At 47.0% G+C, this 19,667-nt stretch overlaps 3 protein-coding genes across 3 annotated transcripts; 1 reads left to right on the top strand and 2 right to left on the bottom strand.

Moving 5' to 3' along the window:
* Positions 1–1,831: 1,831 nt before the first annotated feature.
* Positions 1,832–2,959, top strand: EDB93DRAFT_1327743 (ribosome recycling factor-domain-containing protein; the record flags this gene model as incomplete). The annotated part of the gene is made up of 4 exons (XM_041455097.1): positions 1,832–2,287; positions 2,344–2,441; positions 2,494–2,632; positions 2,689–2,959. 4 exons carry the CDS (start codon positions 1,832–1,834, stop codon positions 2,767–2,769), a joined length of 774 nt encoding a protein of 257 aa, XP_041308709.1. The 3' UTR covers positions 2,770–2,959.
* A 592-nt stretch (positions 2,960–3,551) lies between these two features.
* EDB93DRAFT_300784 (SNF2 family N-terminal domain-containing protein) lies at positions 3,552–8,834 on the bottom strand. The gene is made up of 23 exons (XM_041456022.1): positions 8,711–8,834; positions 8,566–8,637; positions 8,479–8,509; positions 8,313–8,428; positions 8,175–8,261; positions 7,324–8,123; positions 6,881–7,260; positions 6,755–6,819; positions 6,566–6,704; positions 6,445–6,519; positions 6,343–6,397; positions 6,178–6,296; positions 5,960–6,123; positions 5,852–5,910; positions 5,518–5,788; positions 5,292–5,469; positions 4,786–5,243; positions 4,685–4,735; positions 4,551–4,630; positions 4,359–4,489; positions 4,156–4,310; positions 3,974–4,107; positions 3,552–3,925 (listed from the first exon to the last, which is right to left on the bottom strand). Exons 1-22 carry the CDS (start codon positions 8,789–8,791, stop codon positions 4,039–4,041), a joined length of 3,636 nt encoding a protein of 1,211 aa, XP_041308708.1. The 5' UTR covers positions 8,792–8,834; the 3' UTR covers positions 3,552–3,925; positions 3,974–4,038.
* A 9,923-nt stretch (positions 8,835–18,757) lies between these two features.
* On the bottom strand, positions 18,758–19,494 carry EDB93DRAFT_1240053 (uncharacterized protein; the record flags this gene model as incomplete). The annotated part of the gene is given in 5 exon segments (XM_041451709.1): positions 18,758–19,023; positions 19,062–19,235; positions 19,255–19,256; positions 19,301–19,351; positions 19,406–19,494. The coding sequence occupies 5 exon segments, from the start codon at positions 19,492–19,494 to the stop codon at positions 18,758–18,760; spliced, it is 582 nt and encodes a 193-aa protein (XP_041308707.1).
* Between the last annotated feature and the right edge of the window lie 173 nt (positions 19,495–19,667).

Below are 19,667 nucleotides of genomic sequence, written 5' to 3'. Positions count from 1 at the left end.
TTCTGGTAAAAGGATAGAAATGATGTGCCTTCCGGTTCTACGTGGTACAACAGTTCCTAACGCGCATTTTCTAGCCGGGTGGGAAGGTGGTATGTGTGCATTTTGACTTTCTGGAAGAGCGCATCAAAGCTAGAATGCATAGAATGCAACAGCACCTTGATAAAGAGGTGATGATACTGGTTAATTGGTATATGAAACGAGCAGGTGGTACCGGACCTTGGATTCTTGTGGGCACAATCAGTGACGCCTAACAGCGCCCAAGAGATATGCTCTAACGAGCGCCGGCCCAGGCACGAACTACTCCACTGGCATACGATCTAGAATAGCCCGACACTGTCAGCCCCCTGAATTCACCGGGGTGACCAGGCACGGGCAACGAGGTACTAGCGGATGTTTGCGAGATCATCATGGTTGCCCACCCGGGCCCATGCTAGATCCTGTGGCGGTGAATGTTTGCCTTTGTCGAAAATTCCTAATTTTGATATCAACACCTTGGCAAGGCATTTCAACGTTCGACGGTCTTGAAATGGGTTAGTCGTCCTTGAAATCGCCATAGATATGCGGTCAAGTATGGCATGTCCTGTGTCGCAAAAATCCGAACATGGTTTGCAAATTGCAAACTTCGACTCCCACGTTCAAGTTAGTGAAGGAGGGTCACATACGTCTAATTATATGCCTGCTACATAGTTCTCGATTAATTTCGCGGAGGTGACAATGGGTGAGATGCCATTATTGACTGCTCGAAGGCCCTCTCTTGCTTTGCAGTGACATCCACGCTCCCTTGGGGTTCGCATTGACCCTTGTGCGCAGCATGGCACGAGTCACTATTGCTATCAACGCCAATAGTTTTATTCAAAACCGGTGACCCCGTTGTCCCCACTGTTAATAGATAACGAGGACAAGTCACCTTCTTTCGTTCTTACCACTACGCCCAAATAGGATAGATCAGCTCTGGCCAGAGCGCCAGACCTCGTTGCAGCGATGAGTGGGCGCCAAAAAACGTGTTGATTTCAGATACGCCGTGGAGGGTGCCATAACCTGGGTACACGTTCTTTCCCGAACATCTCGCAGTTTATGCAACAATGCGTTGATTCGGAGGCTGACATGTATCGACGCGAACGTAAATGACGTAGAGAGAAATGCGGGGAAGCACAACGACTTGATGGACTACGAGGAAGCTAACATGTCGTGGGTCAGCGGAATCATAAGGCTGTGATAAGGACTGCAACTGTCCAGCTATATCAGTATATCTCAACCAACAAATCCTGGAGGTAAAGGAAGGATTCGAATGGAAGGCCAAGGAGCATGTGACTCTGTCGTGGAGAGCAATATTCTCGCTCAAATGTCCGTAATGTTCGTGGTGATCTCATTAAGCACAAATATAAGTTGTGAATTGTGGATAGACGAAATAAAGTGGACTCATCATCTCTCTGAACAAACTCTCGAAATTCGTTTCTGCGAAACGGCTGCGATCCTTGAGAGTGACAAAACAGTCGGTATTCTACAGCTGCCCAACTTGAAAAAACCCGTTGCAAGCCAACCGAGTCTGCCAGTGCGTGAGTAGCGTTACTGATTTGGTATCTTTGAAATGAATTTGGAAGGAATCTTGTTATCTTTCAACATGTTGCATATAGTGATCACATTGCAACGTGCCGTACCCCCAACGTTTTGTCAAAGGTTCGTGAGTAGCGGAGTTATGCATTACATAAGTTGGTAAGCGGAAATTACCGAAATATATGACGGCTACATTAGGAATTTCCGACATCATGTGACATTGGGTACCTACTAACGAACTTGGCAAAAATTACATCCAAGTTTAAGACAACTCTACATGTCACTACTCAGTGCTGTGCGGCTTGCTGCCTACTGCTCGCCAGGAGCTGTGTCTCGTCGTAGCCTTCAGTTTATCAGAACAACACCGAACAGCTTCACACACAATGCCATCTCTCGGTCACCCAAAACATCATGCATCCGGCTTTACGCCTCAAAGTCTAAGGCGAAATCAACTGCAGACTTGGTCCCGGGATCTAAACAAGCTCTTACTTCTGAGGCCGCTCGTTTGGAATATGGAAAATCTGAGGCCAAGATGAGTGCCGCTGTCGAGTGGTACCGCAAAGAGGTAGCTAGTCTAGAGACTCGTGCAAGTGGTCGTGTCACCCCAGCCCTTCTCTCGCCAGTACGCGTGGAACTTCCAGGAAAAGGAAAGGACCTCTTGAAACTCGAGGAATTAGCCACTGTTGGCGTTCGAGATGGTTCGACCTTGATTATCACGGTGTTTGAGGAACATGTGAGCACCTCGTCGCGGTTAGGCTTGAGGATATTCACTTATTGGTGCACCAGTAGAATTTGAAAGCAGTAGAACAAGCCTTATATGCCGCAAAGCTACCAAACATAGTTCCTCAGAGACAGGACTCCAGGACAATCAAGATTCCTATACCTAGGTCAACTCGCTCCGTCTTCCTGTGGCATGGTCGTTCATCATATCTCTTTTAGGCCAACAGTTGAAGCCCGAAATGCGCTAACTACCACTGCTCAGCGAATGGCAGAGGATACCCGGGTACAACTTCGAAAAATACAGCAGGCCAGTGTCAAAAAAGGCGACTATAAAAAGCACTCGGTTGAACTCGAAGAAGTGAGTCTAACTTATCTTTGACTCAATTCATCATTTTATCTTATCCAACCCATTAGTTTCAGAAGCTCGCAGATAGGAACACTGCCGAAATAGACAAGATTCTTGCACATATGAAGAAATCAACTGGGGCCCGGTAGGGTGTCCCTCCTGGGAGGATCCAGAGTCGTACCCTGACAACGTGTCAGGCCTCACTGTCCGTATCTGTCATTATCGATGATTGTACTAATTAAAGATTCATGATACATGCCAGCCTTCCACATACGATGGAATTTTTCAACATTACAAGTGAAACCGGAAGAGTCGACAGTAAGAATGTCGACGGCAGCCACTGCACTGGGCTAGCTAGTGCGACTCGAAAACGATAAATAATAAGTCGTGCAAGGCCATATCCGCGGCAGGGCCCTATTTGAGATTTTTTCCTATGTATATCATTACAAGGAAGACCATCAAACCTATGCGACGGCGCAAAACCAAACAGCTGTTCACGGGATAAAGTCTTACAAAAATTCAATACCAACGGCGCAAAAGAACCAAGAATGCACCAAGATTGTCTATCGATGTTCACTCGGCGTACGACTGTGCAAGGTATCACGACAAAAAGCAGACCAATCACTACATCGCGAAGTACAAATGGAAAGTCGGTGGAGGACCGAACGTTGCCTTTGAGCAAAGTCACGAGCGCGCGAAACACGCACTCTTGAGAATGAGCGACCACATCTGAAGTCAAAAGACGCGGAGAGTGGCAACACTTTCAAAGAGTGATCTTCGAGTGATCTTGCGCGCGACAGAAACGTTGAAACGTTGACACCCTCAATCATCAACGACGTCATACCGTGACTGATCCGAGATTTTGTACGTTGTTAGTTACAGAATGGAAAGTCTGGCGTCCACGACGGCAAAAGTACTAGTGTTGGTTTCGACCTCGCTCTAGACTTTGCGTGCAACGAGCACAAGGTAGCTTCATGAGCTTGAACAGCAAACAATTTCGATCGGCCAACTACGCTACTACTATTGTAGCTCCTATCTGCAACAAGAAACTTTGAAAATTATACATTGATAGCCATAACTAACTCAGGACTGCAAAAGACCAACGGGATCTAAGGTATAAGTATATGTGCGAGGTATAAGTCTACAAGTTCGATGAATTAGGATAATGATAACCGCCAGAACAATTTTACAGCAGCGCCAATAGCAGGAAAAGAATGAAGCATTCACAATGCGTGAAAAGTTTTCGGGTTATGTGGTATTATGCGTCTCATCAAAGAAGGTTGCCTCGGTGGTCGAGACCAAACACTGGCCAAGCGTGAGTAAACGTGCATGAAAAAGCAACACAATACGTACAATTTGCTAGTTCACGGACACTCATCCCTGCAATCAAAAGTGCCTATGAGCAACGTCTCCAAGACTCATGGCGAATACTTACGGCCAATCTTCTTTCCAGAGCCTTCACCAAGGCTGCCATCCGCAAGGTTTCGCTGAAGCTGTATTAACAGAGCACAAACATAGAGTACAATTTGCTCTACCTTGCGCTCCTGAAGAGCAAGAACACGATCCTCGACAGTATTGGCAATGACCAACCTGTGTACGAAGACGTCTTTCTGTTGACCTAGACGGTGGACTCGGTCAAACGCCTGGCTTTCGATCGCTTCGCTCCAGCCAAGATCCAGTGAAATGACGCCTGTGGGGGAGTCAAAACGCAGCGATATAAGAAACTGGAGAGGCTTACGATTGGCCCTTGTCAGATTCAACCCAACACCTCCACATTTCAAAGACATAAGCATGACCTGTGCAGTATTGCCCGTCATGAAGACTCGGACAGCCTGATCCCTTTGACTGCGACTCATCGACCCTTGATACCTAGACCGAAAGGCAACATCAATTCAAATAAGTATGCATGAGGTCATCAGAAGATTCGCACTTGACATGGGGTACTTTCTTCTCCACAAGGAAGTCGGAGACGAGTTTGAGACATTCGGTCCACTGCGATATGATTATGGTCTGCAAATGTCATCAACATCACGATCACTGCATTGTTTGGAAGTCAAGCCGCACCTTGTCTCCGGGATATTGCTTAGCCCATTTCTCTAGATGTTCTATCATGTGCTGAGAGACGACATTTAAGACGATTTCGGAAATGAAATGCGACAACCTACATTCATCTTTGTAGAAGGAAGGAAACGCGACATCATTCTAACTTCACCAGTGGAAGCAGGCACCTGCCTAGGGTTTCTGCCTATGACCACGTCTCTCTCGTCTGCGTCAAGTTCATCATCAGACTCGACGACTATTGCGCGGCGCGTTCTCAGACGTTTCTTGATGTTGCGCCTGGCATCCTTCTCTTCTTCATCCTCGCCATCCTCGACAATGAAATCACTCATGTCGTCGTCGTCATCATCTTCTGATTCATCATCCGAGTCGCACACAGCACGCTTTTTACGGATGCGCCTAGCCCCGCCTTTGCCTTTCGATCCCTGAAGTATCATCTCAGAGATCTCGGGCATTTCATCATCGGAAGACGCCAATATATCTCCCGACAACTCAGTATCAGTGGGTTCGAATGCTTCGCGGATGAAAATAACATCTGCAGAAATGGGAGCGCGACAGCTAGGACCTGCAAAATAAAATGAGTGTGGCAACAAGCTTTACGTGCGTGACTCACAAGGCTTCTCATTACTACGGTATTTACGAGGGTCCTGTGCGTCTTGGACAAAGGGAGTATTAAGGACGCTGGCAACACACTCGCGACAAAAGGTATGACCACATGCCGTTATACGTGCTTCGGTGAATGCATCCATACAGATGGGACATTCCTCACCATCGGCAGTGGCATCCAGGGACTATATCCATGTCAACATCATGAAATCTATTTGACAGAAGAAACATACCTCCTTTTCTGCTTGTATACGTGCCAGCGCGCATTGGAAATATTTTGCTTTCAGCTTCGTGACGAAATCTGATGACACCACTCGAGCTGCGCGGGTCAGCTCAGCCTTGAGATCATGCCCACCATCCAACTGATCTGCTGCAAGAAGGGCTTCGGAAGTCTCTTGAATAAGAGCGGGGTGGGAGCACACTTGTCGAAGACGCAGAAGCATCACAAGGACTGTTTTTAAACGAGTCATTAACGACACTTGACTTAGCGAAATGGTGCAGTACCTTGGTGATAGTTTCTAAATGAGTGATAATTGAGTAATTTCCTTCAAACAGTGAGTGACTTACTTCAAGACAGTGCCAGCGCGGAGAAAGCGATTGAACTTAGCTTGGGAGCGAGCTTCGACCTGAAAAAAATGAATGAGCGCGACGCATATATGCACTGGTAGAATATACCATCTGGTATATTTCGCGCTCTTCCTTGGAGAAATCTAGTTTCTCCATTTCTACGTGTTTTGTGGGAAGTTCGATCAGTCTCTTGCCGTCTAACATTGAATCCTTCTTGCGACGCAGCATAATTGATATGAAGATAGCTTGGAGTCTCTTGCTGGCCAATTCAGCTGTAGTGCAGCATAGTTAAGTGAAGGCGAGATCTTGGGCGAATATTGACGTACGATTCTTTCTCTCGATAATGGAGACGTGCCCATTAAATTCGTGCCAATCATACCAAGGACGGAAGCGAAGGAAGCGAAATAGCGCATATGCATCAACTAGGCCGTTGATAATGGGAGTGCTGTCGAGAATTAACAAATAGTGGTCATGATGGATGAGATGCTCACCCTGTGAGGCACCAGCGGTAGATCGTGTCAAGATCGATGACGCTGCGAGATATTCCTACAAGGTCATAAGTATATATGATGGTAAAAAATGGCAAGTATTACTTGTGCGCCGGTTGCGAATGTTCTGTGCTTCATCAAGAATAACACGGTACCATTGGACTTGAAAGAGAAGCCCCACTATATAAAGTCAGTCTAGGTGACCAGAGTAATCGCTGTGGCTCACATTCTCTCTTTTTCTTTTTAGGTTTCTTGTCACCCCCCGAATCGCTTTCGATGAAGGAATCGGTCTTCCTCTGGCGCTTCTGAGCCTTCTGCTTCGCCTTTTCTTCTGCCTCCGAGTCTGGCCATTCCAGTGCAAGAGTCTACATACCCAAGGTCAGTAATCGATGAAAGATATCGCACTCGAACGCACATGATAGGTAGTTAATACGACATCGTATTTCATCAAGTCGGTTTTCTTGCGGGGTTTGTTGGAGCCTCAATGAAAGAGAACGTGAGACTTGCATTAATCGAGACTCATACGCAACTCTGAACGTACCATGGTAAATGAGGCACTTCAAATTGTTGGTGGTCTTCATCTCGATCTCAAGCTTCCATTGTTCCAGTAAGGCCAACGGAGCAACTATAAGGTTCGTCTTGCATCTAGGATCATTGGAGGGGTTGGCGACGATCACCGAGATTATTTGCACCGTCTTCCCCAGGCCCATCTCATCGCTCAAACAGCCTCCCTTGTCGCCAGATTTCTCGCGTTCCAACGCCCATGCGACGCCGATAACCTGGTGAGCCAGCAAAGAAATAGCCATTCCTGGAAGAAAATTGTACAGGCTCTTCAATCCGAGTTTTTCGAGGGCCTTGTCGACACTGGCATTGCCATCGAATTGCTCCGCATTGCCAGCAGCAATCAAAAACTTGTTGATACTGCGAACAGCACAGAAATGAGAACGTAAAAACACATATATTCAGAAGGATATCGCGACGTACTCGCCCGGATTTGCAGTCGGTCCGATAAACGAATCTTTACCTCTACCGTAGAAGTCGCCATCCTCGTCAAAGCGTGTGTCATGAGTACCAGCACCGCTGAAGATATTGGGCAGCTCCCAATCGTCCTCTAAGTCTGTGTCCAACCCCATAGCAACGCTGAGACGAACGTGGGATCCCGATGCAATAGGTTGGCGGTTAAAAGTTGGATAAGAATATCCAGCATTGTCGCCATTGTGGCGAGGGACTAGGGATATCATAGCGGAAGTTCCTTGATCGACGGTCCTGTCTTTCGTCAATTTAGAAAGCTTGGCTAGGGAGCTTAGGTTGTTCTGAATGTTGGCGATTCTTAAATGGGTTTCATCAGAACTGCGGTGCAAGGATGGCTGGTGGGCCACAGGAAGCACAGCCTTTTGATCTGCGAGCTGTACAGGATTGTGGCCTTGCGAAGGCTGCGTGTTAGAATTGACAGGCGCCTTGGACAGGTGGAGAATTGTGCGCTTAGATATAGGGAGAGTGGAAACACCAGATTTGTCTTCCTCGTTCTCCGCACCAAGAAACATGAGAGACGAAGAAGTGCGCTTGCGAGGAATGACAGCGTCAGTCGGCTCAGGCTTTATGGCAGTCCCAGCATTTTTGCGCCCCAACGGTAATGACACGAAGGCTCTCAATGAAGGGGCTCGTGGCGCAGATGCACTTGTGCTGGACAGACTATTTACATTCAAATTTGCATCGAGCTGTGCCAACAAACCACCTCGCGGCGGCTTTGTATCAACGGCGATGTCTGGCACATGTACATTTGGCTGCGCAATCATTGTCATCATGGAGGTGGCAGAAAACGTGACTTTACTTACGGTTTCGTTCTTGATCGCGTTCTTCGCATGAAGCGTTTTGACGCGCAAAAGCCTCGCCTGTTTGTGCTTGGGTATACTAGCATGGACCTAAGGAGGTGATGTTCATACGCAAATTGACTTTCATGCGCAATACCATACCGCATAATTGGCCAAACTACCAAAACCTTCTGCTTTGCCATCCGAGCGGCCGGATCTGGCATTCAACGGGATATTGATGGTGGCGCAAGCCTGCTCCAGGCATGTGATCACACCATCTACAAATTTAACTCAGCGAAATTTCACATCCACAATAGGAAGTGCATACATCCAGTCTTTGGTTGCAACGTGACTCTGAACTGTAATTGGGGTCATTAAAGATGTATTGATGTGACGCTGGATGATAGAAGCGTACGTTGGTGTCATAAGGATCTATATCTAGATGCCGACGAAGTGCTGTGAGATAAGACTTGGGAATAGACGCGTCCTGGGATATGCCAATTCAGCCTGCCGCACAAACGACACCGCACAGACGAGCACCAATTGAATTGTGTGCTTACCTTCGCGTGTTTCTGAAGGCCGAGCTGCTCCCTTGCGATAGCAAGTATATCAGGCTGATGTGGCAATGTTGATGCGTCCATGATGGCATCAAGAAGTGAAGTAAGTAACGAAATGGAAGAAGTGCAAATTGAAAGACGGGACACGACGTGACGCGACTTTCTGAAAGGCGCGTTTGTTTGCCATTCTTTGCTTGTCCACCCACATTTGGATTGGATGACCCAGCTAAGAGCAAGATTTAATTTCTTCCCCTTTGAGCCCATCTATGACACGGTGACTTCAACTTCTCCAATGTGCTTTGACTCTGTTCTATCTGCGTAAGGGACAACTATCTTTTGAGCGCTTGTCGATCATTTCAAGGTGGTTGCCTTATAACCAGTGTCCAGCCCTACTTCTGTGATGTTGGGTCAATGGATGTTCAATTAAACCGCAGACCTCGGATGTCGAAGCTCCTCGGGCTTACCATTGCATTGAAATGGCATCCAGTGATTCGATGATAATGTTGCGTTCAAGAACAGCCTCAGAAGAAGAACAGTCTGTCTTTCGATACAGTCATCTCGCAATTCACCTGGTAGCATTGTTCAAGCTCGAAATCTCTCGCTCTACAACTTGAATATTGGCGCATTTCCTGACATTTGTACTTTGTTTAATTAATTAATTTTGCACTCTTTCGTGTCACGTGAGGTTCGTTGGATTTGTCATCTACTTACCGGAGAGAGACTCAGGCTGTTGCCGATCCAAACTTTCAATAAATGGATCCCATGGCCATAGGCCAAATATCGATCTCTTCTGGGAGCCTCCAGATCTACTATCAGGCAAATTCTCGGTACATGGTCACCTGAAACGATCGCTGCCCTTATGCATTCAAGTCATTCGTCCAGAACCAACCTCGTAGAGGACCCTGTCAGCCCCAATTCTGACTTGCTAAAGACCCGAAGACTACACTGATCGGCATCTGTTACTGTACAACGGTATCTGCAGAGCACCACCCCGAAGACGACCCATATCTCGCGAGCAACACACTACTCTTTACACCCCGTCTTGCCGTCAACCATGCTACGCCGAGTGACTGTAAAAGCAAAATATGGCTCATATGCACCAAAAGAGTACCTGACAGCCGGTGAGTCATGTGCCAATCAAATGCGGGACGCAAACTACTCATACTCACGCAATATCCATAGTGGCAACCGATACATTCTGTAGGCCAGACGCAATACCACGAGCATTGGGCGCTGTCAGATGTAGTGTCATTGGCAGATATTAATGCTGTCAAAGCAAGAACAGCGTCGAGGACAAAATAGGCACGCATTGTTGTGAGGATGTGATAAAGGATCAAACAATTCTGAGTACGGTTTGGAAGATGCCTTGTTTTTATGTACTGAACATCATTTTTGTGTCCTTGTTTATCCTGTGGGGCTGAACCCTTATTCTATTGGTCCAGGCGAATGCGAGGACTGATGCGCCAACTGAAGGCAGGTGGTTTCTCATTGCACTGCTTCGCAGTCTATTCATTGGCTCTTTGTTGCGGAGGAGTGACATCTCCAAAGATGTGTTGTAGTCTTTCCGTTCACCGAAGAGGTTCGATGTGGTCTCGACTATCGAGCAGTTGTGCAACTGATTTGCGCGTGGTTCAGGCGAATGCTATATATCATAAAGATGGACGATGTTCTATACACTGAAATCACCTTTCGAATAAATGATATCCACAATGAGTCAATGACAGCCAATTGGCACCTATGACCTGTGATGCCAGCAAAGTTGCCACCTGAATCGCTTCTTGGACCCACACCAAGTGGCACCCCGACTAGGACCCCAGAAAATCCACGTCAACACTGCGCTCAACGGCGCTACTGCCGCTCAACTAACTCACCCTAGCAACACCAGAACTCTAAATAGACAATGCCTGGAGGCAGAAGAAGCATCAGCGTGGGAGCAGGAACCCCCCCAGCATCCACCCAATGCACCTCTTCACCAACCTACAGGCTCAACACCTGCAGAACAAACAGGTCGGCCATCACACAAGACTCTATCGAAGCCCTGGAGAACACTGTCAAAAACGCTGAAACCGGAAAAGCATACTTGTCTTCCAGACTTCTGTGTCAAGCCAATCAGCCATACACTATTAATCACTTAATCTCGATTCTATTTCACATCATGCAGATCTCCACCTCTATTCCGGTGTCAGTAACCACAGCCATCCGTGCAGTCGCATTTATCCTCAAGGAACATGAAGCACACAAAATAGTCGAACAAGTTGCAAAGACATGCACAGATGACATCGCCATGAAACTTATCGACAGGATATCAGATGGTATCATCCCCCAAATCACCTCAGCCCACTCCGACCTCATCAAGGAACACACTGCCTCCAAGCTAGTAGACCACATTATAGCCGCCATTGCACCACAGGTAGCATCAGTACACTCGGCCTCCCAATCCATTGAGACAACCATAGCAAGAACCAAGGCGTTGCACACCCTAATAGGAAGAGAACAAACTGAAAGGGAGGATTCCACAACGACAGCAGCTGAGCGAGTAGAGGAAGCTGCAGATGCACTATACTCATCCATAGAAACATATCAACAACTTTTGCAAACACTAACCCCCTCTTTAGATGCCACCCAGGAAAAGGTCAATCACCTCTCAAAGCACCTCTCATCAGCCGCAGTACAACAAACCGTCCACACAAAACCATCATACAGTGCTATTGCATCAGCCCAACTCCCACCCATAGTTGAAAGAGCAGTAGGACACATGGCCATCCGTGCAAGAGAGGTTCTATTGGACCCAACACCGGGTGAAGCCTTCTTCCCACCGGACATGTCCAACTACGAAATAGCCAGAAAAATCAAGGAAGCACTCACCAAAGCTCGGGATGACATGACACCACCTGGCACAATTCGATCGGTCAAGTCCTTACGCAATGGAGGACTAGTAGTAGAGCTGGAAATGGAAGTGTTAGCACAATAGCTTAGCAGTCCATCAGGGAAAACAGCACTGGAGAACCACCTAGAGACCACAGTATCGTTCCACCACCATACCTACACTCTGGTGCTAGAATACTTACCTATCTCAACACAGATCGAAAAGGAAGGATTCCTCAGCCAAGTCGAGAAGGACAACGACTTCCCTCCCTCCTTGCTAGTCAGCATTAGATGGATAAAACCACTGCTAAAGCGATCTCCGGAACAATGAAAGGCCTTCGCTCTCCTTCAAGTATCTGACATCCACCTAGCTAACAACATTCTTCGAGAGGGACTCTGCATCACTAACAAACATTTCAACACACAGGGACAAGAAAGAACCAATTCGGTGTGCGAGATGCCAGAAATTCAACCACATCGCGAAGAACTGCACAGCAACAACAGATACCTGTGGTACCTGCAGGGATCAACACTGCATGAATAACTGTAAAGTGTTCAAGACCACCAGATGTGCTAACTGTCACAGCAATCAACACACGAGTTGGAGCTGCATCTGCCCTGAATTCACCAAACGATGCAGGGAAATCAATAAAAAGTACCCAGAGAACAGCATGCCCTACTTCCTGACTGAGAACATATGGACTCACATCACCCAGCCATCCAACCCGCCCAGAACATCCATCTCCCCGACCACCTCTCCTCAACGCAACCAAAACCCGAGACCGAGACAACTCCAGCAGACCAAGATCACATTCGAACCTCAAACTGTCTCTCCACCTGCATCTCAACCCTTCTCTCAGCACCAACATGAAGAAGAATTACACTGTGCCATCTCCCAATCCCAATCGTCTGGTTGGGGTGACCCAATGGCTATTGCAAGTACCTCCTCACCCTCCCTTTCTAATGTCTGAACAAACTAACTCACATAACGCTAACCTTCGCATCTGGCAGCAGAATCTCAACAAATCTATGTCTGCCCAAGCCTCTCTCCTTAATAGTAATATAGCCTTGAAATGGGACACCATAGTAATTCAAGAACCACACATCAACTTCCTCCGTAATACCAGCACCAACCACTGCTGGCATGTTCTATATCCAACCCCATTACACTAACCCTCAACAGTGTACCCACACTATAACACTCGTTAACACATCCCTGAATACTAACCTATGGAAACAGCTTCCCTTCCCATCTCCAGATATAGTAGTCATCCAATTCTCTGGACCATACAGCCGCTGCACAATCTTCAACATATATAATGATGGTGTCCTGCAGAGCACCCTAACAGCACTTAGCGAATACCTAGAATGGCACATTGGCATCATCAGGCAGCATGACAGCGACCACATGCTATGGATGGGAGACTTCAACTGTCACCACCCCTTATGGGAAGATATATGCAACCGACATCTATTCAATCATGAGGCAGCCTGTCCCCTGCTGGACCTCATCGCCGACTATGGCATGTTGCAACTACTCCCCCAAGGCATCCCCACCCTGCAAGCATCCTCCACGGGCAACTGGACTCGACACGACAACATATTTGGAATGGAACACACTGTGAATGCCATCATATCCTGCAACACCAATCCGGCACTCTGAGGGCTATGCATGGACCACATGCCCATCCAACTCACATTGGAACTAGAGACACCCCAAGAAGAAAATACCCCCCGCAGGAATTGGCATGACACAGACTGGGAGGAATTCAACATGCACCTCAGCAACATCCTCACACCATCTCCTCCCACACCATTAGCATCAGAAGGTGAATTTCAACAAGCAGCCGACAGACTAACAAAAGCCATCACTGAAACCATCGAAGCCACAGTCCCATTCACCAAACCTTGTCCTGACTCCAAGCGATGGTGGACCTGTGAACTGACTAACCTTCGCAAACAGGTTAATGAGCTCAACTGCAAGGCCTATATGTTGCGCGGCCTACCCAATCACAAATGTCACGGGGAACTCAAAGCCATCAAAGCACGCTACGCCAAGGAGATTGAGATGACAAAAACGCAACACTGGATAGAATGGCTCGAAGATATTGAAGGTAAGGACTTATGGACAGCTAACAAGTACATTTCATCAGATCCCAAAGATGGCAGCAAAACGAGGATCCCAACGCTCTCAGTCAAACGACCCGATGGTACAATCTTAGAGGCCAACACCAACAGCGAGAAGAGCACCATTATAGCTAAGTCATTCTTTCCTCCACCTCTGACTCACGACACCATTCCCCCCGATGCAGAATATCCAGATCAAGTAGAATGACACGCCCCCTTCACCTCAGCCAAAATCACGCAAGCGATAATCAAGCTCAGTAGATACAAAGCCCCAGGCCCAGATAGAATATGCAACATTGTCTACAAGAATTGTGCCGACACCCTGGTACCATACTTCACCTATCTGTTCAACACCGCGTTCACCCACCGAACATATTATGACCCATGGCGCCGTTTCACCACGGTAGTGCTCCACAAACCAGGTAAACCGGATTACACCGTACCAAAAGCTCACAGACCCATAGCACTGCTCAACACCATGGGTAAACTGCTGACAGTGGTAGTAGCCAAATGCATGACTTTCATCCTAGAACACTACAACCTACTCCCCAGCACTCACTTCGGAGGCAGGCCAGGATGTTCAACCACCGACTCACTGCACCTACTCGAAGAAAAGTGAAAAATGCCTAGAGATCAGGCAAGGTAGCCTCGGCCCTCTTCTTGGACATAGAAGGGGCTTTTCCCAATGCAGTCACCTCACGCCTCCTTCGTAATATGCGTAAGTGTAGACTACCAGATGAACTAATATGTTTCACAGAACAGGTCTTATCAAACCAGCAAACTCAGTTGTGCTTCGATGGATACACATCAGACTGGATCCCTATTAATAATGGTATTGGTCAAGGCGACCCTCTCTCTATGATTCTATATGTTATCTACAGCTCTGACCTGGTGGATATAGCCAAAATGTGGCTGGGACGCGAATCACTTACTGAACTAACACTCACTTTTGTTGATGACACGGCACTTATTGCCATTGGTAAGGATTTTCATTCCACTCATCAAATACTAACAGATATGCTAGAACATCCTAACGGAGGCTATGAATGGTCCAGAAACCATAATTCTAAGTTCGAGACTAACAAGTTTGCCCGTATAGACTTCTCAATGAACTGCACCCACCTTCATCCCAACATGCACATCCAAGGTGCGATCATCCGCCTGGCTGCCACACACCATTTCCTAGGCGTAATAGTAGACCAAGAATTACATTGGAAGGCACAAGTCGATAACACCATAGCCAAAGGACTCATGTACATATTCCAACTACGCCGACTATCCTCAGCTGCCAAAGGTATCCCGCTACGACTCATGCGCCAGCTATATCAAGCTGTAGCCATCCCCAAGATGACCTATGCCGCTGACCTATGGTACATGCCAGCATACCATACTGGATCCAACACTCCTCAAAGAGGCTTCATCAGGGTGGCCAAACACCTGTCCTCGGTACAATGCATCGCTGCCCTAGCAATTATGGGCACAATGAGGACAATGGCTACCAACACCCTCAAAGCCCATGCCAACCTGCTGCTCATCTCCCTACTCCTGCAGAACATATATTACAGAGCCATAACATGCATCGCCTCCCATCTGAACACACATCCTCTACACCTCCCAATCCGCCATGCTGCTCGACATTTCATAGGGTCTCACTGCACATCCCTGCACTGCCTCACACGGCAATATGCTACAGATCCGGCAGAAATAGAGATGTTAATCCCAGCACGCCGTGCCCCAATGAGTTCAAACTCATACAAGACTCACATTGCTGCATCCAAGAAGCAGGCAATAGAGGAGCACGACCAGATCACTGACGACATACAGATTTACTGCAACGGATCAGGACATCAAGGTAATATAGGAGCGGCAGCAATTTTATTCAGAGCTGGCAAACACCCTCGAGTACTTCGCTACTACCTAGGAAAAGATGTGGAACATACCATCTTTGAAGCAGAAGTGGTCGGACTATCGTTAGCAGCAGAACTCATAGCAATGGAGGAAGACCCAATGTTCCCAATATCTATCTTCACTGACAATCAAGCAGCCATCCTATCAGGTGAAGGATTCTATACGCACCCGGTGAAGATGAGGAATCCAAACTGTGGGGAAAGTTGGTGCTAAGCTAAGCAAACACAGATAGACCCGGGCGCGAGTGAAATCATCGTCCCAAGGGCAGCTAACTGAGTAAAGGAAACCTCTCTTTGTAAAAAGAGGGACACCAAACAACTAATGAAGTACTAAGTCTAAGTAACGCGCAAAGTGGAAACGATGCGATGTACGAAAGGTGAACACGCGCAATGACACGCAAGTGCGAAAGGGCGAAGGTCGAGATGCACGACGTGGAGGTAGTGCGCACGAGCAAAGGCAAGGGACAAGCAAGCGAGAGAAGCAAGGGAAAGACAAGGTGAGACGAGTATCAACACCCCAACTATGGTTGGCTGATGCTAAGACGGAAACCGAGAACCGAAGTGCGCAACTTTGGATAGTCACTTGCAAACAACAAGTAAAATTCTTAGTATCTAGAGACACACAGAAAGTGGGTGGAAAATTGACCCAGAAAATAGAGTAAAGAAATAGTATAAGTAAAGTAGCTAAGCGGCGCTAGGCGCGCAGGTCCGATGTAACGAGCTGAACAGACTAAAAATAGTACACAATGTATGTAACAGGGTCTCGGTTATGTGCGAAGCGCAGAGCTGAGAATTAGCGATAGAAACCAATTAATTGAAAAGGGAATATGATGGGAAAACGCACCAATGAACATCTAAGGACATGGGATGGACGGACAGATGAATGCGCGGACTATGCGAGTGCGAATGTGCAAAGTGCACTGATGCGCTAGACTAATCCTGTGGATTAGAGCTGGAGTTTGTAGGGAAAGTGGGAGAATTTGGAAGGAAGCATCTGTGGAGATGCGAGGCTCTACACTGGATGCATACTTAATAGATCGTTTTTGCAGCAGAATAAAACAACTTGCCAGAGAACATAACAGCCCCAACATCACCATGCACTGGATTCCGGGACATTTGGATGTACATGGCAATGAAGAAGCTGATAAGCATGCCAAGAAGGCTGCAGAAAGTCACCAGAACAATAGCCCACCCGCCTCGCTTCCAAAATTCCTCCGCTCTAACACTCTCCCTCTCAGCATCCTGGCCCTCGCAGCAGCACATCATCAATCAATGCACAAATGATGGTCACGAATCTGGCGCAAATCACCCAGATTCAATTGTACTAACAGAATTGATCCTAAGATTTTGCACCATTCCTTTGTTAAACTGACTGCTGATTTCCCCAAATGTCTTACAGGTCTCTACATGGCACTGCATATGGGTCACGCCCCTCTTTGACAACATCTCCACAGAATAGGCAAAGAAACATCCCCATACTGCTCGCACTGCCCAGGAATCGAAGAAACGGTACCCCACTACCTCCTCGACTGTCAACATTACCGCCATCAAAGACATGTTCTGTCAAACGCTCTGGGACGCAAGGCTTCATCACTCTCCTACCTCCTGTCCGACCCTAATGCCACTCCCCACCTTACTCGTTTCATCAACATGACAGGCAGACTCCATCAGACATTCAGTGAAGTACCTTTACCCCGCAAACCACCAGATTGAAATAGCACATCCCATATAGCACACCACACGTACATATCAATAGTACAAACTGTAACATCTGTAACATCATCAACTCCTCAAACTCCTCAACCTGTATCACAAACACTCACCCAACATGGAATCACCCGCCAAAACTGGTCACCTAGAAGTAACAGAAGCTCCCCACAGATCAAAACAAGCTCACATTACTTCATCACATTTGTACCACCCGATTCCTGTACACGCTCACACCCTGCGACCGAGTATGTGTTCAACCTATATAATAGACAGTCACCCATATTGCACATAACCCAAACCTAGACATCTCACCTACACTAGATTGTGCATCTAAAATAGCTGGCGGGAATGGTGGACTGATGGGGCACAGCTCACATCAGGGCATTTGCGGATCTAGAGATGCAATCAGGACACTGGGGGTCCTTAGAATAGAAAGTAGTGTCCTACATAGAGTTCTATTCTGCAAGGGACAGAAATTGGAATTAAAAAAAAAAAGTTGCCACCTAAGATCTGCCTTGTAGAGCAAGGTATCAAGTAATGTGGTATGGATATCCACCTGTGACCCTCAGATAGGCTAGTACTTCGCAAAACTTACTGCCATCTGGTGCGAGGATAAGTCCGTTTTGAGGTTACCTTCGTACCATGAGTGAAAGTCGTCACCAGTTGACAAATTTTTCTTGTTTTTGCATGAGGTTGAATCTGTGTCACTACAAAGTGGCATTACGCATCAGAATCTTGACTCCTGGCATACTTGCAGCAATTTGCATAATGGTAGAGGCTGGCAGTAATTTCCAAAAAAAGTGTGAATTTATTTTCGAAAAGTAGTGCTACAAATATTGATTTTTATCTCAACAACGAAGCAAGCTATTGACATGGTCCAAGCAACAAATCTGATCAGAAAAATTGAATGCAGACGACCAGCGAAAAAACTAAGTGATTCGGTGAAGTTGATGGTCACCTGCCCTTAGAGCCAACAGTCTACAACAACACTTTTTTCTCCAGCCGAATATCTCCCTTACCCCACTATGAAAGGTCACAAATTGTCACCAGAACTATGCGAAATCATCATCCAAAATCATGGCATACACTGGTGCAAGCAAATCAACAATAGAAAAAATTATGTGATGCTATAAATCGACTGGGGAGCTGTATAAAGAAAGCTGGGGTGGTAATAGTGGTAGAACTCAAATGATGGACTTGGAAGATATAGAGGTGCGTTCATATTCAATCTCTTTCTGCACAAATTCTGACATAACAAAAGTACATGCATGGCTTTTTGTCCCACAGCTGTGATATGTATCTAGATGAGCTCCATGATGAGATTAGCCAGGCTTGCAGGAAACACCTGTCATTGTCCACGATCTGGCGAACACTTCATTGCACAGGCTTCTTTGGTGGAATGGGCCATGGCTGTGGTTTTCTTTGAGATGACTTCCTGACTTCAAGGATCTTCCACCTGTGTACCACTGGGGGGCTGTAATTGCTTTTTTTGGGGACAGCCATGTTTGTTGGGCTCAAATCCAGGTGTGAAACAACACCGCATCTGTGACCACATTATCTCCGGCATTACGTTTTTCTTTGTCCTCATCCAGCGGTGTTGTAGGCTACCCTGCAAGGCAGGATCATGCCACTGATGTAGCATAGTATGGGCATTAGCAATTCCATAGTTTTCAGACCCAGGGTCGCTCTGGGTCACCATAGGCATGTCTATAGGTAGAGGTAGATCAGTGCTGTGTGAACAATACGCAGAAAGAATGACTTATGCCCGAGTGTCTGGATTGTGTCAAGATAGTAACTAAGGATCAGCTGTGGGTTCCGGTTTGAGTGCCAGACTCTCATCCACATAATGCGCCCCGAGAATGGCTCGATGCCAGTATGGAGGCCAAGACCGTACCTCAGCCACTTGTCGTGTTGGTCGACTGTGAATAGATCGTTCACGCCTGCAGCCCAAAATCATTTCCTGCGAAGGCGATTGGCCTTGCACTGGCAAACAAGATCTGGCTTGTATGTATGGAAATAGGATATTACAATGCTCCTGTGATACAAGCAGTCGTCAATTAAAGGATACATGAATGAACGAAAATATCACCTGGACACACTCATATTCCATTCATGAAATAGCAAGCTTACAACTTCACATGCTCCAGCATTTGGATACATCAGATGTAAATGAGTCATAGCATCACGGATGGTCTCAACATTATGATTTTGCTGGCGTGTTCTTCAAAGACCCAGTCCTGATGTAGCCGTTCCCACATCTTGGCAGGGGTCAGCAGCATCACCAATGCCATTGAGGCTCATGGGTCCCATTGGATACTCAACCCACCATGGATCATATTCAACTGAACGTC

Source organism: Suillus bovinus (genome assembly GCF_016758785.1).
Source record: "Suillus bovinus strain UH-Sbo-P2 chromosome Unknown EDB93scaffold_20, whole genome shotgun sequence".
Lineage (NCBI taxonomy): Eukaryota > Fungi > Basidiomycota > Agaricomycetes > Boletales > Suillaceae > Suillus > Suillus bovinus.
Note: the sequence above shows the minus strand (reverse complement) of the source record. Positions and strands in the feature narration are given on the sequence as shown.

Excerpts from the sequence above, each read along its gene's own strand:
- EDB93DRAFT_300784 (XM_041456022.1), bottom strand. The coding sequence starts at position 8,791 with ATGGACGCATCAACATTGCCACATCAGCCTGATATACTTGCTATCGCA. Across the intron at positions 8,262-8,312 it reads GTAGTTTGGCCAATTATGCG|GTCCATGCTAGTATACCCAA; the intron begins GTATGGTATTGC and ends TCACCTCCTTAG. Across the intron at positions 4,631-4,684 it reads AGCAATATCCCGGAGACAAG|ACCATAATCATATCGCAGTG; the intron begins GTGCGGCTTGAC and ends TGACATTTGCAG.